Source organism: Abrus precatorius, unplaced genomic scaffold (genome assembly GCF_003935025.1).
Source record: "Abrus precatorius isolate BTA unplaced genomic scaffold, Abrus_2018 Scaffold10, whole genome shotgun sequence".
NCBI classification, from domain to species: Eukaryota; Viridiplantae; Streptophyta; class Magnoliopsida; order Fabales; family Fabaceae; genus Abrus; species Abrus precatorius.
The window spans coordinates 32,459,009-32,478,291 of NW_020874292.1; the positions used below are offsets into that span (position 1 = coordinate 32,459,009).

The 19,283-nt window shown below is 32.9% G+C and overlaps 3 protein-coding genes across 4 annotated transcripts; all 3 read right to left on the bottom strand.

Annotated features, from left to right (window-relative positions):
• Positions 1-699: 699 nt before the first annotated feature.
• LOC113852313 (rust resistance kinase Lr10-like) lies at positions 700-1,818 on the bottom strand. Its single transcript, XM_027482545.1, has one exon. It carries the CDS (start codon positions 1,801-1,803, stop codon positions 700-702), a length of 1,104 nt encoding a protein of 367 aa, XP_027338346.1. The 5' UTR covers positions 1,804-1,818.
• A 2,450-nt stretch (positions 1,819-4,268) lies between these two features.
• LOC113867209 (adagio protein 1-like) lies at positions 4,269-11,087 on the bottom strand. Of its 2 annotated transcripts, none has more exons than XM_027502361.1 (2): positions 10,550-11,021; positions 4,269-6,492 (listed from the first exon to the last, which is right to left on the bottom strand). In XM_027502361.1, the coding sequence occupies exons 1-2, from the start codon at positions 10,770-10,772 to the stop codon at positions 4,907-4,909; spliced, it is 1,809 nt and encodes a 602-aa protein (XP_027358162.1). In that variant the 5' UTR covers positions 10,773-11,021; the 3' UTR covers positions 4,269-4,906. The 2 variants fall into 2 exon arrangements, with proteins under 2 accessions (XP_027358162.1, XP_027358153.1); XM_027502352.1 differs by having other exon boundaries at positions 4,275-6,512; positions 10,540-11,087.
• A 4,401-nt stretch (positions 11,088-15,488) lies between these two features.
• LOC113871914 (pentatricopeptide repeat-containing protein At2g18940, chloroplastic) lies at positions 15,489-18,167 on the bottom strand. Its single transcript, XM_027509009.1, has one exon. The coding sequence runs from the start codon at positions 18,159-18,161 to the stop codon at positions 15,537-15,539; it is 2,625 nt and encodes an 874-aa protein (XP_027364810.1). The 5' UTR covers positions 18,162-18,167; the 3' UTR covers positions 15,489-15,536.
• Positions 18,168-19,283: the final 1,116 nt, after the last annotated feature.

Consider the following 19,283-nt stretch of genomic DNA (forward strand, 5'->3'; position numbering starts at 1 on the left):
ACATTATATTCTATTCGCTTTGCTTGTTAATATTATCAACACAATGTAGCCAAAAAATTATTAAAGGAAATAAAATAAAATTATAATATTTTACAAAGGCAAAATTTACAGTAAAGTTTCTGTAAAGCAAGAGATTAAAATATAACACTTATAATCTCAAGACCAAGGTAGTAAATTTGGTGGTTTACTAATTTTATTTGTATAATACGTAGAGAGACAGGGGGGGGTAGAAATTGGCACATTTATAAATTGGCTTTTAAATGTGTAATTAAAGGTACGTAAGAAAAAATATTTATAATATTTTTTAGTAAACATAATATCATAACATTTAATACATTAATAATATCAAATATTATAATTTTAATAAAAATTATTATTTATTAATTTCTTATTTCCTGACATTGAATAAACATTAAAAAAGATGTTTATAAGTTTAGATACTTTAAAAAGTTTGCTATAGGTGATAATGCAATGTTGTTAAATGACGTGCCATATTTTTGGGGACCAATATTTCCTTCTTTGCTTCACTGATTATACAAAGTTGTTAACTCTAAATATAAAAGAACATAATCATAAAAAAAACAAATAAAAGTAGACATGAATAAATTGGATCCAAAACAACAAACAAGCAGAAAGGAAAACATTTTACAGATTATTTAACCGATGGAAATATTGCATGAGGCAGCATATATCCTCCCATCAGCCCTGGCTGGAGGCTAATTCAATGTCATGGTTCCTCATAATAGAAGTGGCATGCAAAATGCTAGAATCAGATGCCATAACAGAAGAACCACAAGTACTTGTACTATATGTCACTGGCACTTGAACTGGACCAGCAATGAAATTCCCATCCATAAATTGCTGAAATGGATTTGAAGGTTTCGGAATTTCCACTGAACCTTCCAACATTTTCACCACATCACTCATTATAGGCCTTAATTCTGGCCTATATTGAACACAAGATAGAGCCAAATTAACCATTCTCTCCACAATATCCTTACTCTTCTCCTCTACCCCACATGCAATTATCAACTCCTCAACTTCTCCAGCATCAAATTTTTTCCAAACCCACATTGGAAACCACTCCTGGCTTTCAGGAAGCTTAATATCAAGGTTTCTTCTCCTACCTATGATTTCAAATAAAAGCATGCCAAAGCTATAAACATCACACTTGTGAGTCACAGGAAATGGCATCCAAAGTTCAGGTGCAGCATAACCAGGAGTACCCCTTCCTCCAGTCATAGTTAAATGCGAATTTTCCCTATTGCAAAGCTTGGCCAAACCAAAATCAGCAACTTTAGGATTGAAATTCCTATCCAAAAGAATATTTTCTGGTTTGATATCATAATGGATTATTCTTTGTTGGCACTCTTCATGCAAATAAGCAATGCCTCTAGCTGTCCCAACAGCAATCTCATGAAGCTTTTCATATCCTAAGGTCTTGTTTTCATGAAACAAATACTTGTCAAGAGAGCCATTCACCATGTACTCATAAACCAGTGCTATAAAGTTTCTTTCAAAGCAAAATCCGTAGAGCCTCACAAGATTGAAATGATGTATCTTACCAATTGTACCAGCTTCTGCCATAAACTGCTCCTCAATTTTCTTGTCAGTACTTCCACGTAGAACCTTCACAGCCACAATGGTTCCATCACTAAAAATTCCCTTATAAACAGCTCCAAAACCTCCTGAACCCAACAAGTAAGAGTAGTTATCAGTTGCAATTTTTAGATGCTGATCAGTGAACCTAACTGGCTTTTCCCTTTCCAAATCATTCAGAAATTTATCCATGGTGAGTGTCATAAATTCTTTGTCTGGTGTAACCAATCTACGACCAATCTGATATATTCTTAAGCATTCAGGCATTAACCAAATCACAATACTTATCAGCACAAGAGCGACAACTGCAAAATGTGTTAGTATTAGTCGATCAGAACAAAAATAATTTTTCCAAACCAATAAAAAAAATATAACAAAATAAGATGAAAATACAAAGATATCATAGGTTAAAATCCTACCCATTACAATGATAAGTACAGTTGGCATTAGACAAGAGATAAGAATTCAATAGACTAGTTAAAGTGATGTTGAGGAACAAATTGGAAGAAGCAGCAAAGTAATTAAATTTATATGCAAAATCTGTTCCCATTGTTACATAAAGAAAATAATCATATTTACATTATAATTTTTAAAGTGAGGAACTGCGTGGCCGATCCATCATATAGATGTGAGTTATTTAGCTAAATTCCAAGACCGTCTGAAAAAAATAAATTTAACAAAACTTCTAACGACAAATACTACGTTTTAGATTTCCACTTTCTTAATACCATGCTCCTGATTTTCGACGCTTCTCACATTAGCAAAACGTATTTTGCAGTTTATGAAATCCTCCCACGTAAATAATAACGACATATCAAGAGTAAACACAATTTGACATTCTATTTAGCTGGCAAGGAGCTACGTGACTTCGAGATGAAGTCACTGTTAAAAAGCAAAGCATTCTTTTTTTAACAACGATGTTTTATTGAGAAATCATTGTTTGCTGCTCCTTTTTCTTCATTTATGCTATCTTTCCATATCTAATAAGGGGTGCTAAATAGGAGGAAGGAAATGGAGAAGAATGAAATAAAATAAAATAGAATTACTATTTTATTATTTGAATAGATTAAAATACACATATATAGTTAATATTTATATACAAATATATTTTAATTCTTATATAATATTTTATTATGTTTTAATATTTTTATTTTAACATCATTAAAAAATATTTTGTGACTAATTCAATAAATAGTAATTTTTCCAGATGGCAAAAATTAAAGTGTAATAAATATTCATATAAAAATTAAGACATTTTCTTTTTGGGCATAAAAACGAAATTGTAAAGAAGTATAAATACAGAAAACTAATGTATATTTTAATTATTTAAATATTTTATAATAGGATAGGCAGTTCATCTCTGACCCTCAAAATAGAGGGAACTAAATGAGGATGGGCATGAATGAGTTTAAGAGCACTGTTGTGTGTGGAATTTACGAATGAAGATTGTGCCAATTTGAGTAGGATATTTTAGATTATCATGTTTTCATGTCCGGACATGAGTTGTTGACTCATCTAAAAAAATTTATTAAAATAAAATAATTTTTACGATATCTTGTAAATTATATATTTTTCATACGTGAAATTATTATTATTATTTATTTTATATTAAATATGTATAATAAATAATGAGACTTAACAGTTTATTTTTAAAAAATGTAAATATTTTTAAAATTTTAATATTTTAAGTTAATTTAAAGAGAATATACAATATTTTTTTTAATTTATAAATATTGTAACACCTTAAAGAATGTACTATACTGTACAAATTTATGGTTTACACAGGATAAAAAATTGATGATGTGATGGAAAAATATACAGAATAAGCTATAGTAAAAAAAAGTATCTCTATAAAAATATATGACAAAACAAAAATAATTTGTATTTATATGAATCAGATACTAGATGTTTGATTTTGAACATTTGGGGGCAATGCTTTCAATATTTATTGTTGAGTTTGAAGATTTTAAAATATATATAAATAGTCGTACCTTTTAATTATTTAGCTATGAAAATGAGAAAATTATTTCGAAAAGTTCAATTCTGTAGAAATCTATTTTGCTTGGTTTCCAAACGGAGCACCATTCATTCAATTACTATAGGTGAGAGGTGAGAGTCCATGCCTTCGTGATGCACTTGTTCCCTTAGATTGGCCGGTATGAACTGTGGATTCTAATGTCAAAGTAAGCATTTACGGATATTTACGATACAAAATAAGACCTAGTTTAGCCATATAATTGCATTTTGATGCCCGTAAGGCTAAGCATTTGGTTAAGATAATTACTTACAATCATTTCTGCAGTAATATCAACAGTGAGAGAAGTAAAAATTTTAAATATTCTAATGTGCAAATAATTATAATTACAAGATCCCAAAAAAATTAAAAACGTATATCCAGATTTCAAAATTCATTCTACTTTGTCAGTCAAATAAAATCATTTTTTTTTTCTGAACTCACTTTCAAAAAAATCATTTTCAAAACACATTAATTTAACGTCAATTTCTTAAAAGTGTAATTGTGCCAAAACCCGAACTAAACAAATCCTTACTTATTTTAACTCTTGTATCATCGACATTACAGTCCAAAAGATATTGATTTATCACGGTAACATAAATAAATTCAAAGCAACGTCATCGAACACACAATACCGCTAGACCATATGACAAGAAAAATAATAATAAACCATACAAATGTTGACATACTCCATATTATCACAATATTAAGGAAAATATGTACAAACTGCAGGGTTCCCTACCTTATACACCTGTTTGCAGTGGCACAAACCAGTACAACCAATTATGACCATGTCAGCTGACTCGTGTTCAGAAGCATAAAAACAGAAGTAGAGACTTCCATTACATACAATAGACCTAATTACGTTACTATGAACATGGCATTTTCTTTTTTCTATCATTTGTCATGGCTCAAATTACATGATTTGAACAAAACAACACGTGGGGTAATCAAGTGATGAACTACCCTAATATATTACCTACTTGTTATCAGACACTAATAATCTATTCAGGAAGAATAATTCATTGTGCATACTGAAGGGCAAAGTCTCACACAACCTCAAAAAAACCAAACATGGTATGGTGTCACTCATTGGAAAGTTCTCCTCCAGCCAGAACCAACCATACAATAAAATGCATTGTAGAAACAACTTAATACACAAACGTTCTGACCAGAGCAATGCTTGTCAAGAGGTATCAGTGACCAACACAACCGTTGCCGCCAATTCAGCTTACAATGATTTTCACAATTTTACCATTCCCCTCACTACCGCATGCAGTTTATTCACTGGATCTAGATGACTGAACTTGCCAAGGAAAGTTCATGGAGCTCACTTAGCATCCATTCCTCCCCTGTTTGACCACCCAGTACAATAGCTCTTGTCCCTCCAACAACACACGTACTATGTCCCCAAGCAAATCTCGGAGGGTGCCCAGGTACATTGAGGATTCTCCATGTAGGCTTCTCATCAGTTGGATCTAGTATGTAAAGCTGGGAGGCAGAATGAAGGCCTGCAACAGACCCACCAAATATTAGAATTCTCCCACCTGGAAGGCTAACAGCCACATGATCAAGTCTAGGAGGAGGGGCTATGCCTCCAGGATTTCCAGCACCGGGCATTCCACTCCCTGTTACACATCTCCAGCAAGGCTCCTCCTCACTTAAATCCATTGTGAATACATCGCTGGAGCGGAAACGCAGGGGCCCACTCTTGGCCAGACCCCCAAACATCAGTATTTTCCTACCACCATAAACAGATAGTGTGTGACCCAGCCGTGAAGGTGGAGTCCATGCCACTGGTATCTCTCTCCACACAGGTTTCTCCATCGACAAATCAAGGAGGAAAGTATCACTCAAGAGTACTCCAGAATCAGCACAGCCCCCAGAGACTATCAACTTGGTACCATCAAGAGTACACGAGCTATGCCAAGATCTTGGAAGTGGAGGTGCCAATCCAGAAATTTCACGCCAAGTTGGAGGCTTTGCATCCAGGTCCAAAACAAACACATCATTGAGCAAGCCCTGCCTTCCACAGCCTCCAAATACAACTAAACGTGAACCATTAACACAAGAAAGAGTGTGGCCCCACCGGCCAGGGGGAGGAGAACTCACTTGGACATGTTGCCACTCAGGATTACTAGAATTGAGATCCAATACAAAGGTGTCATTCATAGGTTGCATGTTAACCCCTTCACCACCAAAAAGGACAACTCTATTACCAACTGCACAGGCACTAAAATTACAGCGTGAAGGTTCAACAGCACCTCCAACAGTTAGTTTCCTCCATGCTGCTGCTTCAAGAGTGGTCAGTTCCCTTGCCAGACGACCCCATCCAAGTCTCCTTGCACCAGGCACAGTCTCTAAAACACGTGTAGTCTCACTGCCCCATGCATTCTGGCACACCATTCTCCAAAGGTCCTCATTTTTTGTTAGCTCATACAATCGCCTACAAACAGAACCAACTGATGCAATATCTCTTGGAGTTAACCGAGCAAGTATCTTGAGAGACAATACCTCATCACTCAACTGCAATATCCCACAAACTCCACGAGCAACATTACGGTCCCCCACTGGAAGAGGATGCAATGACGAAAGCACAGAATGAAACCGATCTGATGATTTAGTAGATTCCTTAATTGTAGAACCCGGAACAGGACCAAGATCAATGTTTGCCTCCGTGAAGAACTGGATTCCAATGACATGAGTTATCTCATCATCTCCAAATATAGGTGTCAGCCGCAATCTGTTCATAAGTGGAGATCCATCTTTCCGAAAGTTCAGCAACTCACCTTGGAATTCAATCCCTTCCTCAAGGCATCTTCTAATTTCTGAAACTACAGTTGAGTCCACCAATGGATGCCTTCTCTTAGCAAATGGACCTCGACATTGCAAGAAACGGCTGCAAAATATTTTAAATGATTAGAACAACAAAGCCACATTGAATTAGAAACATTCAACCGTAGAGACTCAAGCAAGCAAGACATGTAATGAAGGGCTACCAATTATTGCTTAATTGCTTAAATAGAATGCTCTTTTGCCTTCTTTTCTTTCTTTTATTTCCCCAGTACAGTGTACAGGTTACTCATTCTATTTCCTGAAGAAAATAGTTTCAAAATTACTACAGAGAGATTACAAGTCTATCTGGATGAGCCACCATCGCATATTAGTCCAAATGAGTTACAAGCCAAGAGTAGTGTTGTTAATAAAGTAATTTTTTAAATACCCGAACTACCACATCATTTAGCCCTTCTTAGTATGTCTATGCAAAAACATAACAAAAAAGCACTTGCAGGAGGGTCATGTGAGAGAAAATGGATCTGCAAATAAATTACTGTTAAGAAACTACATCAATTTCTTAGCTAATTCACTTTTTTATCATAAAGCATAAGACAAGACAAACCCAACAAATATACATATCCACATCCTCATAATACGTACATTAAGATTAAAAAAAATAAAGAAAAATAAAAGTCACTATTCTGAATGCTTTAAAAGGCAGATACTCAATATTTCATACAACCACAAATAAATTACCATGCAATATCTAGTCTAATTCTCATTTTTACTCAATCAAAATTCTAATATGACTTCTATTACAGTTTTAAAGCCTTGCCCCAAACTGCAGCATTACAAGAAACTCTGATATAAAAATACCAAAAATCACCTTTCTATGAATTTTTCATAATTATTATTATACATACCATAAAATTAATTTTGCATAACTGTTCTAACCTAAACAGTCCCACAGTTGATCCAGACCAGTAACCGATTCATACATTAAACATTTCTATTTCAAATCCACACCATCAAAGCACAAAGTTTTCAATGCTTTTTATTCATCATTAAACCTATCAGCCATCCCAGATTCTCAGCAGCCAACCAGCCATCTAAGCTTAAATTGAGACACTTCTGTCCTACATCACCTCACTGGAAATAACAAAGTAGCTCTCCAAATGCACACTTTCTACATCTCTAAAAACTAATGACATGTGGCTGACAATTGCATCATCAAGTGTTCCAAACAAACTAAAAACTACTGAAGACCAGAAAAATTCTCACTTGAAGTGACAATGATTATCCAACGTATTCTCACAAATGTTACTAAAAGAGTTTAACAGCAACAGGACATTTACACTCAGCTTACATAAGAAATCTTTCAATTATGTAAGGAATTATTATTATTGCATAACCTGTCAAAGAGAAGCAACTTCTTAATGCAGGTAACAGTATACTAGTTAGGAAGGATGAAAAGCAATTGAGAGTTTATGATCCATCATTTAACAAATACTACTCCAAAAAACACAGTAATAATACATGAAAAACATTTCATCCATGTAGAAACTACATCGTCTAAACTGTCAAACCACAACTTCTTTCAATGCTGGATAAAAGTTAGTGACTCTAATGGATGTATGCAATGCAAACTATAACCCAATCTCAATTAAATCAACATAAGAATGACAAATATTGTTTCATACAATTCAACATTTCAACTTGCAGATGCATTTGGTTGTTAACATTAATAACATATTTTACATATTAACACTCAAAGCACTGGACATTGAAAGCTGGGAAACCAAAGCCATTGAAGGCATCCAATCTTTGATAATATTTTTTTGGTAGAGATGAAGTTTTAATGGGTATTCAAAATTTGAGATGGACCTTTTTGTTGAATTTTGGGTTTCTGGAATTATGGACTCATGGTTGTTCAGAGCTTCACTGTTTTCTAGGTTGATGATTACAATCAGGTAGGGGTGTGCATGGTTTTGATTTATGAAAAACCAAAACAAATCTACTATATTTGGACTGGATTAGATTTCAAAACCAAATCACCGTGTTTTTTATAAAATGGGTTTGTAATTGGTCAAACCAGTTTTAGGACCAAAACTTGTTTTAAACCCAAAAACTTCCATAAAATCCAGTTATAAGACCATTTCTGCTCTACAAAACTGGGTTAAAAACCAGTTTTCAGCATCCCAAACCAGTTTTTAAATCAATTAACTAAACAATTCACAAAAAAATATATCAATTATGTTTAAAAAATGGTTTTCATCATATGGTTTTTTAAACATGGTTCAGCTTGAATTATGGTTGGGTTTGAGTTATTTGGATATTTGGCCCAGCCCCTGCTGTTATTAAGATGTAGACAGTGGGCATTCTGGAATCTGGATTGCTGGGTCTTCTTTGTTGGCTGAGTTTCCTTGAGATTCAGGATTTCTTTTCCTTGAGGAGATTTTTGTCTGATTTTTCTTTTAATTTCCATTGGTAGTTCAGATGGAATGTAAACAGACGACTTACCACCTTAGATCAGTACCTGTCCTATTATTAGGTTTTTAGACAACTTAAACTACATACTTTATGCCATATTACATTATTACTCCCTACAGTTTTAATAATGCTAGTTGCCTATAAATAAGAGAGGACGTTAAGAGGGAGATATTTTGTCATTTGAGAGGAAATTAAGGTCCTTGGCTCCTGGAGGTAAAGGCCCTCAAAGTTTTGCAGTGTCCAGTCTTTGTAATTGGGGTTTATCCCTATTTCTTCTTAACATACCAGGTTTCCAATCAATTGATTTTAGGATTCAATTGTAATTTGCAAGTTATGGGACTTGAGTCTCACATTGGAAATATGGAATTCTAGTGTAGGGTTTATAAGACCTTAGGATCTCCAACTACATCAACGAACTTTTCTGGTGTAATTTTCCCAAGGTTATTTTTACAATTCCAGCCTGTGGAAAATCAGAAATAAATCAGAAGTGGCTCTTAGCCACTTATTCTAAAACCTTGCCCAAACTTATGCTTCTTTATTCTTCCCACTGGAATTTTCTTTTCCCATTAAAAGAGAAGAAAATTCAAAACAAAAAATGCCCCAGTATTTCTTTCCATGAGAAATCTTCGAAGGAAACATCTTTCTTTTATGACAGATAAGAAATATTTGGATAAGTATACAGCAGAGACACTCAATATATAAACTAGAGCCTAACAGAAAAGGCGTAATAAATTTTAGGCTGGTTCTAAGCCTGTTTGAGAGTTGAGACACTATTTGTTCATTGTGCTTATGTAGCAAAGTAATCCAAAACACCTGTTCCCTAGACAGAGTAGACAGGCGAGAACATTTAAAAACCATGATATATGGTTGCAATGATTTCTCTAATTGAGGCCATAGAAGTTGGAACTTGAAACTGAGGATACCAAAAAGATAAATTTAGTGAAATAGCATGTTTTACTAGGATTGTGGAAGCCAAGTTCTATTCTAATTGATTCATGTTGCCTCTATAACTCTTTGCAGACTTCAACCAGTTTTAGAATCTGAAAGAAAAAATCTAACCTGTTTCACTACCACACTGATCTTTCCACATTTACCGAAAGAAATTAAAAATCCAGAAAAAAAAAAGTGCTCAAAATGAATATTTCATAGGAAGACATCATAAAGGTCTGGGCCTGGCCCTAATAAAAACCCATTCCACCAACATTGCAGACAAGTTTATTACACAAGGACGAACCTACTGCGTTGAATCCCCAAACCCCTTCAATCAAGGGACCAAAGTGATAACGTCATTCCTTCTTTACTCAATACTCAGTAATTCTAATACCAACATATAACACAGAGACAACAAAATTCCTAAAAGCAATCCGAATTACATGAACAGCCAATCGCGAATCACGCAACCAGTTCACTCCCTCGTTAGTTAGCATTTCACGGCACAAAAGTCAAAACTCCAACCCTAAAATAAATATCAAACACGCACAGCACAATAGCTCCAAATCCGAGCCCCCACTAGCATTAAGTACCACCAGCATTACACCACGCCCTAACAGCCATTCAAATTCAAGTCGTTTCAAATTCTAACCGTTACCTAGGGTTTTCAAGCAAAACGAAAAACCTAAACCTAATAAACAGAAATCGAGAGAGGAAAGAGTACTAACCAATTGCGACCGAGCACTTCTTCGGCACGGTAACCGGTAACCATCTCGAACACGGCGTTGACGTATATGATAGGGTGGTCGGGTTCGAGCGCGTCGGTGACGATGAAGCCACACGGCGCCGTCTGGAGGACGGGGAAAGGGAGGGGTCCAACGACGTCGTCATCGTCGTCGTTTAGGAGGAAGGAAGCGGCATCGTCGTCGCCGCTGAGATCGGAATTGCTGTCCCACTCCATTTAATTGAGAGCGAATGGCGGTGGTTCAACCCATGTGAACGACGGGGCGTTGAGAAGGAAGAAGTGGAAACGGGGAATGAGAATGAAAAGAGCAATGAGAGGGAGAAAGACTTATTGAGTTGGTGAGGGTGTGGTGCTTGTTGTCGTTTGGAGTTGATGAGAGTGGGGAAGATTGAGAGGCATAAAACGAGTGGCGAGCAATTTAGCTAAGAAGACAGGGTTGAGGTTTGAGGTTGTTCCAGAAAAAGAAATTAGTTGATGGTCTTGTTTTTTTCACATGTGGGCTTCCCAGACACTACTGTTTGTTTCCAATTCCAAATATCTCTTTCTGAACCCTTCTTTTACTTTCTTCCCTTCCTTATTTCCATTTACATTTCCTCCATTTTATTACTTTATCTCACTGCTTTTATTTTAGGATTAACTTTACCTCATTTTACCATACATGTAATTTTGATAGATTACTCTTAAATTTTATGTAAATTTTATAAATATAAAAACACTAAAAATAACCATGTATATTTTTTAGTCCTAGTTTAAAAAAATATAAATTGTAAAAAATCAAAATTATATATATGCAAATTAATTCAAGAAACTAAAATGAAATGTTATTTAAAAATATAAATTGCTCTAAAAAAGTACAGGATTATCAAATATATAATTAGAAATTTTGTATAAAAGTTGATAAGATAACAAGAGATATGGATTTGGAGGAAATCTACTATAGTTAAATTTGTGCGTTTTAGTACATTCTGATTTGGCAGAAATAGGTATGCTTGTTATTTTGTACCGCAGAAAGGTGTGTTGTTGGGTGCCTTTCTAGTTTCTACTTTCTACTATATTGTGCTTAACACAGTAAGCGCTTTTTCATACTCTTGTCCTTCTGCTATGAATCAGGGAAAAGGGTTGGTGTATTTTTTTTCCTTCTTTGAATATAGTCTCTTGGATGGAGATAATTCACTGAAGAAAGTAATAACAATGGTAGATAATGATGATGTAATGAGTTGAATATTGACATATATAACATAACCAAACTCTTCTTTCTAAGTCTTTGATTTGAAATACTTAGATGCTTGAGTACGTTTTTAGTTTAACTGAAAATAAAATTAAGATCTTCGTATTCACTCACTTGTATAGTCAATTGTTTTTAGTGTGCATAAAGGAAAAGCCATATGAAGAGGTAATGCAAGCATTTACTACTGAGAAATTTAGGTAGAATATTGTTGGTGAGCTATAAAGTTACATGTTTCCTATTACTTATGAAAAGGATTGCACAACCAGACAAAATGCCAACAGATTTTTATCTTTGTGTTCAGTTAAGGGTGCGTTTGTAATTACAAACTGAAATTATAATTATCAATTAATTTCTTCTTTTGAAATTAGACAAAAATCATTCTAAAATTAATCATTATCAAATACTTTAGCCACTCAAATTGAATTATAGTCAACGTAGTCCCTAATATTATTGCATTGGTTAATTTAGTCATTAAATTTGACAACTATCAATTAATTTAGACAATGATATTAAAAATTAATACATGACAACGTCAAAGACTAATCACTAAATTCAAGATCGATCTAGTAAGAAATTGATTGTAAGTGCATGTTTGAATTATTGTTAATAATTTAAAATTAATTTTATTCAAGTTTAGAAAAAAAAAAAAAAACCCTTATTAATAGTTGAATGAAGTAGGTGCAAGGGTAACTAGTTAGATTCTTTAAAAATATTGATCAAAATTAAATTCTAAATTATCTGTATGAAAAAATAAATCTTTAAAAAAAACTTTGATATTTTCTCCATCTTAAATGATTATTACATAACCATGAAAGTGAGAATATACTTGATATACACACCAAAAATTAATAATAATTAAATGAAAATTATGAATTTTGAAGAAGAAGAAAACTCTCTTAACTTTCAATTGCTCGATGTGAGCAATTATATAATTGAGTAAAAAAGAAAAGATGCTTGTCTTTATCCTTACTTATAACATTTTATATGTCTCTTGGTGTTTTTATCAAGAATAGAGCATCAGAAAATAAAAAAAACAAAAAATAGATAAAGGTGTTTATTCCAGTGAAAGTTCTACAAAAATTTGAGCGTCAATTTTCATTATAAAGGTTATTATATTAGTTGGATTCATTGTCAATGAGAAATTTGAATATTCTGCATCTTTATTTTGCATGAAAAAAAATAACATAAAATCGAGTTTCTACAGTTACATCTACATATTTACTTGATGCATACATTAATTTTTTATAATTTAATTTAAGAGTTTAATTTTAATATATTATTAATGTAAAGGAATTTTTTTAATGATTGTAAAAATAAATTTGTGTTGTCTAATTTGTGATATAGGATAAATATTTTTTATTCCATAGGTATTGAAAATAAAAAATTAAAACAAAATTATTATTTAAGATGATGATTAGTATCACAAATTTAAGCAAAGATGGTTTGATACAACTAAATACTTTAATTGGGGTAGGACTACTGCCAAAAATGTATTAAAATTTAAGGGAACCCCAAACTTATAAATATATGCACTAGCCTACTCAAGAGTTCCCATGTTATCAAATTAAAATATGTTTATGTTTCAAACATGCATGCGTCTTACACTTGTACTTCAAATAAAAATAGTATAAAATTATATAATACAATATGACAAATAAAATAAATATAAATTTAACTTTATAACAAAAATTAAAATAAACTTACATATATGGTATGGTAATTACTAAGTCTTGTGATAACTTTATCTATTGGATGCAAGTTTTTGAATTACTTTATAAAATTCCGCAAGGTATTTCTGCACATTAAGTATGGAAGAATACATCACACTTAAACTATGTGTGAATAAAATAATTACAAATATGTCTCATTAATACATAGTTTTTCAAGCGTTTGATATGTCTTAGGCAATTAGCATGCATAAATCTTTGAACATCATTTCCCAACATGAATCACATTGCTTGTCTTAATATTTATATGGGTATATTAATAACATAATTTATTTTATAATTATGTTGGAAAATAGGTCAATATGCTTGTAAAAATCTTAGCTATGGCCTAACCTACATTAGGATTAGATCAAGTCAAACTTATTTATTAAATAAGTCAGTTTAAGATTTTTCTTTTTCTTTTTTTAAGTATGACCAGTTAAAAAGCCTAGACTTTGAGCCATTTATCAAACCTTCTAAGCAAAATAGATTTTCCTATTTAAATTATAATAATGATATTTAGATATTATATATTTATTTTATTTAAAGATACAACTCTGTTTAGTTATATATAAGTTTAGACTTATTAGTAGATTTAGAAGTAAATTTTTTTTATATATTTAAAAGATTTTATTGTTAAGTAAACTTTTAAATAGACTTGTAAGCAATATTAAATTTTAAAAAATCAACTATTAAAAAATAGGTCAAAATTAACAATTGAATTCAATAGTTAGGTTTGGCTCAAATTTTATGAAACTTAGTTTTGCTTGGCTTGTTTTCACCCTTTCTATAATTTCACATTTTTAAAGTTAGAAAAATTAAATAAAAAACACATTACTTCAAAAAAAAAATTTAAAAATTGTCTAAAAGTTTATTTTAGATTATCATTTTTTCTACCTTTAGAAAAGCACATTTAAAGACGTTTCTTTATACTTTTGATGTTTATTTTTAGAAAGTGTATAATTTTTCTTAAAAGTAAAAGAGACAAAAATAATTTGGTATAATATTATATGTGGTGTCAATTTTTAGTAGTTTAAGAAACAAAATTGTTATATTATTGTGACATCATAAATTAGGTTTTAAATCATCTCTATTTATGGCAGAAATTGAACATCCAAAATTAATAGTCTAAATTAGTTAAAAATGGTTGAATATGGAGATTAAAGAGTAAGTGTTAGACATGAAGAGAATAAGAAAAGAAGACGTAAAATTCGCTTAATCCAAAAAAATTTCCTTAAACAAATTTACAAAAAATTTTGCTTAAGCCAAAAAAAATTTGCTTAAACTAATTTTGTATAAATTTTTTTTATTATTTTTGTATGAGTCCATTTTCGCTTAAATAAAAATAAAACTAGATATACAATTCCCGCTACAACTGAAGAGAATTTAGATCCCATAAATTAATAGTTTGACCAGATTTAATTTCTTCGAATTTAATTCAACTTCACTGGTGGGATGCCTATTACAAATGTCATTTTGATGTTATGGAACAGACAATTACAAATGCTGTCAAACTCCTCAAAGTTCCTCGAACACAAGATGTTGTGATGGGATAGAATCACCGGTGTCCTAGACTGAGTATGATCTGATTGAACTTTTAGTCTAATCCGGGGCTTCTTCTGTTTAATATTTCATCTTATGCAGGCTATTTTGTTAATTTTATTTGTGCTGAAGTTTCATAATGAGTCTTCACTCTAGAAGTTCAAAATTTGATTCCAAATTTGCACATTGTTCAAATTCAAGGCCTAAACTTCAATTTTGTCTCCCTGATCACATTTAAAAATGAAAATTCAAGTATGCAAATTACAGACTTAGGAAACTTTCTTATACCAAATTGTGTAGCTTTCAGTTGTTTAATTAAAATTTCCCATGGAATTCAATATATTTCTTTTTCTTTTATGGACCGAAGTGGTCATTAAGTTAATAGAATTATAGTATAAAATGAATTTTCAAAAGATTAAAGAATGCAGCAACTGATGGAATTGTATTTAGCAAAGGTATTATATTTATATATATAAAAAGAAACCCAATGAATAGGTGACAAAGTCAAGTCCCTAAACTCTCCCTTATGCAAGAGGCTAGCCTTTTCACAGATTGATCATCACAAGAGATATCAATCTCCTTAATCTTAGACAAAAAGTCCATGGCTTCTTTATGTTTCCTTGCTTTACAATAACCATCAACTACAATCTTGTAAGTTAGTTCATTGGGCCTGCAATTGTGCTCAATCATATATCTAATGACTTCTTTTGCTTCGGCAAATGACCCCATCCATGCATAACCTGTCAAGAAAGTATTGTATGTAACTATACATGGTTGAATCCCCTTAGTGGTCATCTCTGAGAAAATTCTAATAGCCTCCTGCATGAGCCCTTTTCTACAAAATCCCTTGATCACAGTATTATAGGACACAACATCTGGCTTTGGACCAGAGTTTTGAAGCCCCATGAGCACTTCATTTGCTTTCCAACACTCGCCCTCTCGGACATACAAGTCCATCAAGCTATTATAGGTGACAAGATTTGGCTCCAACCCACTTTCCTGAATAAAATGTAGCATTTCGCGAGCCTTAACAAACATCTTGTTTCGGGCAAACATTGATAGCATGGAGTTTACTATAACCAAATCAGGTTTGTATCCATTCTTTTGCAATTGATCAAATGCCTTTTCCATTCCTTTGAGCTGTTTGCACTTGTAGTTTGCAATGATAAGGGATCTCAGAAGTACCCAACTAGGAAAGACATGACCATCATAAATTTCTTTCTCAACTTTTTCTATCCCCTTGACATTCCCATCCTTGGAATAACAGTGAAGCAACAGTGAGTATGAAGTTTCATTAGGCTTAAAGCCTTTAGTCCGCATATCCAGAATGACAGATTCTGCTGCTTTCCAATCACCTCGCCTTGCAAGAGCATTTAGAAGAGCATTATACGTTGTTACACACGGAGTAAAGCCTGCTTTGACCATCTCCCCATACATTTTTGCAGAATCAACCTCAGATCCACACCGACCGTATGCACTAATCAATGTATTGAATGTGTCTTTGTCAGGCTCAAACCCACATCTTTTCATTTCCCTTAAAACCTGATTAACATAATTGTGCTTACCCTTCTCACCACAAACAGCAAGCATGGTGTTCCACGTAGCTCGATTAGGAGCACATCCATTCAATTTCATGTCACAGAGAACATTTATCATCTCTTCAGATCTTGACTTCTTGCCTAGCATTGCAAGAACAGAGTTGTAAGTGCACACATTGGGAACACAACCCAAGTCCTTCATCTTGCCAAACAATGCTAGCGCCTTGTCCTCCTTTCCCGCCTTACCATATGCATCTATCACAGTGGTATAAGTAATAGCATTTGGCATCACTCTTTTGCTCATCATCGTATCTATGACAGCAGCCCCTTCATCAAGAAACCCAGCTCTTACATATGCCGCCACGAGCTCGTTGTAAGTAACACAATCAGGAGGGCAATTATTATCCTCCATCTCCTTCAAGATATTCAATGCCTCAGCGTAAACCCCAGCCTTTCCAAAAACCTGCAGCATAGAATTATATGCAACAGTTCCAGGTTTATATCCATTCAATTTCAACTCAGCAAAAAACTTCCTTGCTTCATCAAGCATACCCTCTCTCCCACAAGCAGATATCACAGTGCTGCAAGTAAATTCATCATACTCAAGCCCTTTACTTCTCATCTCATCCAAAAGGTCCAAAATCCTATTCCAAGACCTACCCATCTTGCCATAAACATCAAGCATAACATTGTAAGTGACCAAAGTTGGATCAAGACCAGTCTCCTTCATCTTCTCAAACATATGAATAGCCCGTTTATACTTGCCAGTGCGAGCATATGCATGAAGAATAGTGGTGCAAGCCCTTACATCAAGTGAGTACTCTTCAACAGGAATAAAATCAAACAACTTGCACACAATTGAATGCTGTGACTCTCTCCCCAATATCCTAACCATAAATTCAACAACCTGATTATCCACCCTGACATTCTTCTGATCATTCCCACTATGCAACCAAATCCATTCAAACAGCAAGAGTGCTCTTTCCCAGTTTCCAGAAAGGTCCAAAGCTTTCAACAAGCTGGGAAAGTCAACCTCAAGCAAATCAAACTTGACAGAGTTGAAGAAAGCATTCAATTCATGCAAGGGTGACCCAACAATTGAATTCAGCATAAACTTACCCTTTTCTGATAAAAATTTAAAATTTGCATCATCAAAGTGGTCCTGAGGGGCAGAGGGCGAAATGGGGTGCTCTGAAATAAGAGAATCTTGGAAATGGGTTGTGTTATTATCATGAATTGGAGGCACAAGTGTGAGGGTGTGAGAGGTGATGGGAACTGAAGAGAGATGATTGAGATGTTGGAGAAGGGAATCTAAATGAAAGGAAGGAGGAGGAGGAGGAGGGGGAGAGGGTGGTGGTAAAAAAGTTGGTTTGAATTTCAAAGGGTGTGTAGGTTTGTGCGGTGTGGAGGGTAAAACTGGCCTATTGGGGAAGAGGGTACCCTCCATTGCCACAAGGAAGTGCAGTGGCAACAGAAGAAGATGAGTTTTGGGTTCAGAATAAGGCTGAGACTGTGACTTGTAAGCAATTGGAGAGGTGTGGGGAAAAGAAGATAGAGAGAGATGAGTCACAGTGAAAGTAGTGATTGGCATTAAAACTAGGATGATAATCTTATGTCATCCGCTATATAGTAAGGGGAATATTAGGTTTTACTTCAGGGGAGGAAAATGCTCTTCAATCTTCATCAATCTTTTATTTATTTTGTTAGTTTGGTGTTTGATTCACTATTCTCAGTTTCTCACAAGTAGAATCAGTGCCCGCGATAAAGTTTGTGATTTTAATATCTTGGGCTTGTTGGGTTGTTTATTCGCATGCATTAGTAAGTAAAATTTTTAATTTAGATGGACTTGCTTATACTTGAGAATTTTAAGTTTTTTCTTTTAAATATATAAATTAATTGTTTTTATTTTACATTAAATATCTTTGCACAGTTTTTTTTTTTGTCTAAAATATAATTGCTCTTGTTAAAATCAATCTTTTTGACCCAATAAAATCATAAGAGAGAGTTTTAACAAAGTTATTAAAATTCAAATTTGAGAGTACAAATTAAACTCAAACATTTTTTTAAACAATCTACTTTTATATAATTTTTAAAAATCACTTCAAATAATTTTTAAACAATATTTTTTAATCATAGGTGAGGTTGCAAAAATTACTCCAAATAAGTAAATAATTTTTAAACAAAATTTTTTTCAACAATCATGGTTACAAAAGTTGATCATACGCATCAACTTTTTAAATAGTTTAATCATGTAATGTTTTTAAAACTACTCAAATAAACTAATAAAATTTTTAAAAGTGATTTAATTACTGACACGTTACTAAAAAAAAATATTTACTTAAGTTGACTTGATTTAACCTGATAACATATGAAAATTATTTATATTTAAAATTTACAAAAGTATCATGAAGTGATAAAAAAATATATTTAATTTTTAATCAGCAATAGACTGTTTCAAACAAGTATTTTTAGCTTAATTTTAACTAATTTTAGCTAATTTTTGTTAAGAAACTTAGTGTAAGAGATGATGAACAAAAATATAAAATACTAGTTTCAAAGTACGAAATTAATCGTTATCTTTAGAAAAATATTCGCTACTACACAAAGTTGCTATAGATTAATGACGATACTTTTTCAAGGTTCAATAAAACCTTTAAATTTCTTATCTAGCAATAATAAGAATTTTTTTCTCTTAAACTTAAAAATTAAGAAC

Coding starts and splice junctions, on each gene's coding strand:
- LOC113852313 (XM_027482545.1), bottom strand. CDS start 1,803: ATGACACTCACCATGGATAAATTTCTGAATGATTTGGAAAGGGAAAAG.
- LOC113867209 (XM_027502352.1), bottom strand. CDS start 10,772: ATGGAGTGGGACAGCAATTCCGATCTCAGCGGCGACGACGATGCCGCT. Junction 6,513..10,539: donor GAAGTGCTCGGTCGCAATTG/GTTAGTACTCTT, acceptor AATATTTTGCAG/CCGTTTCTTGCAATGTCGAG.
- LOC113871914 (XM_027509009.1), bottom strand. CDS start 18,161: ATGCCAATCACTACTTTCACTGTGACTCATCTCTCTCTATCTTCTTTT.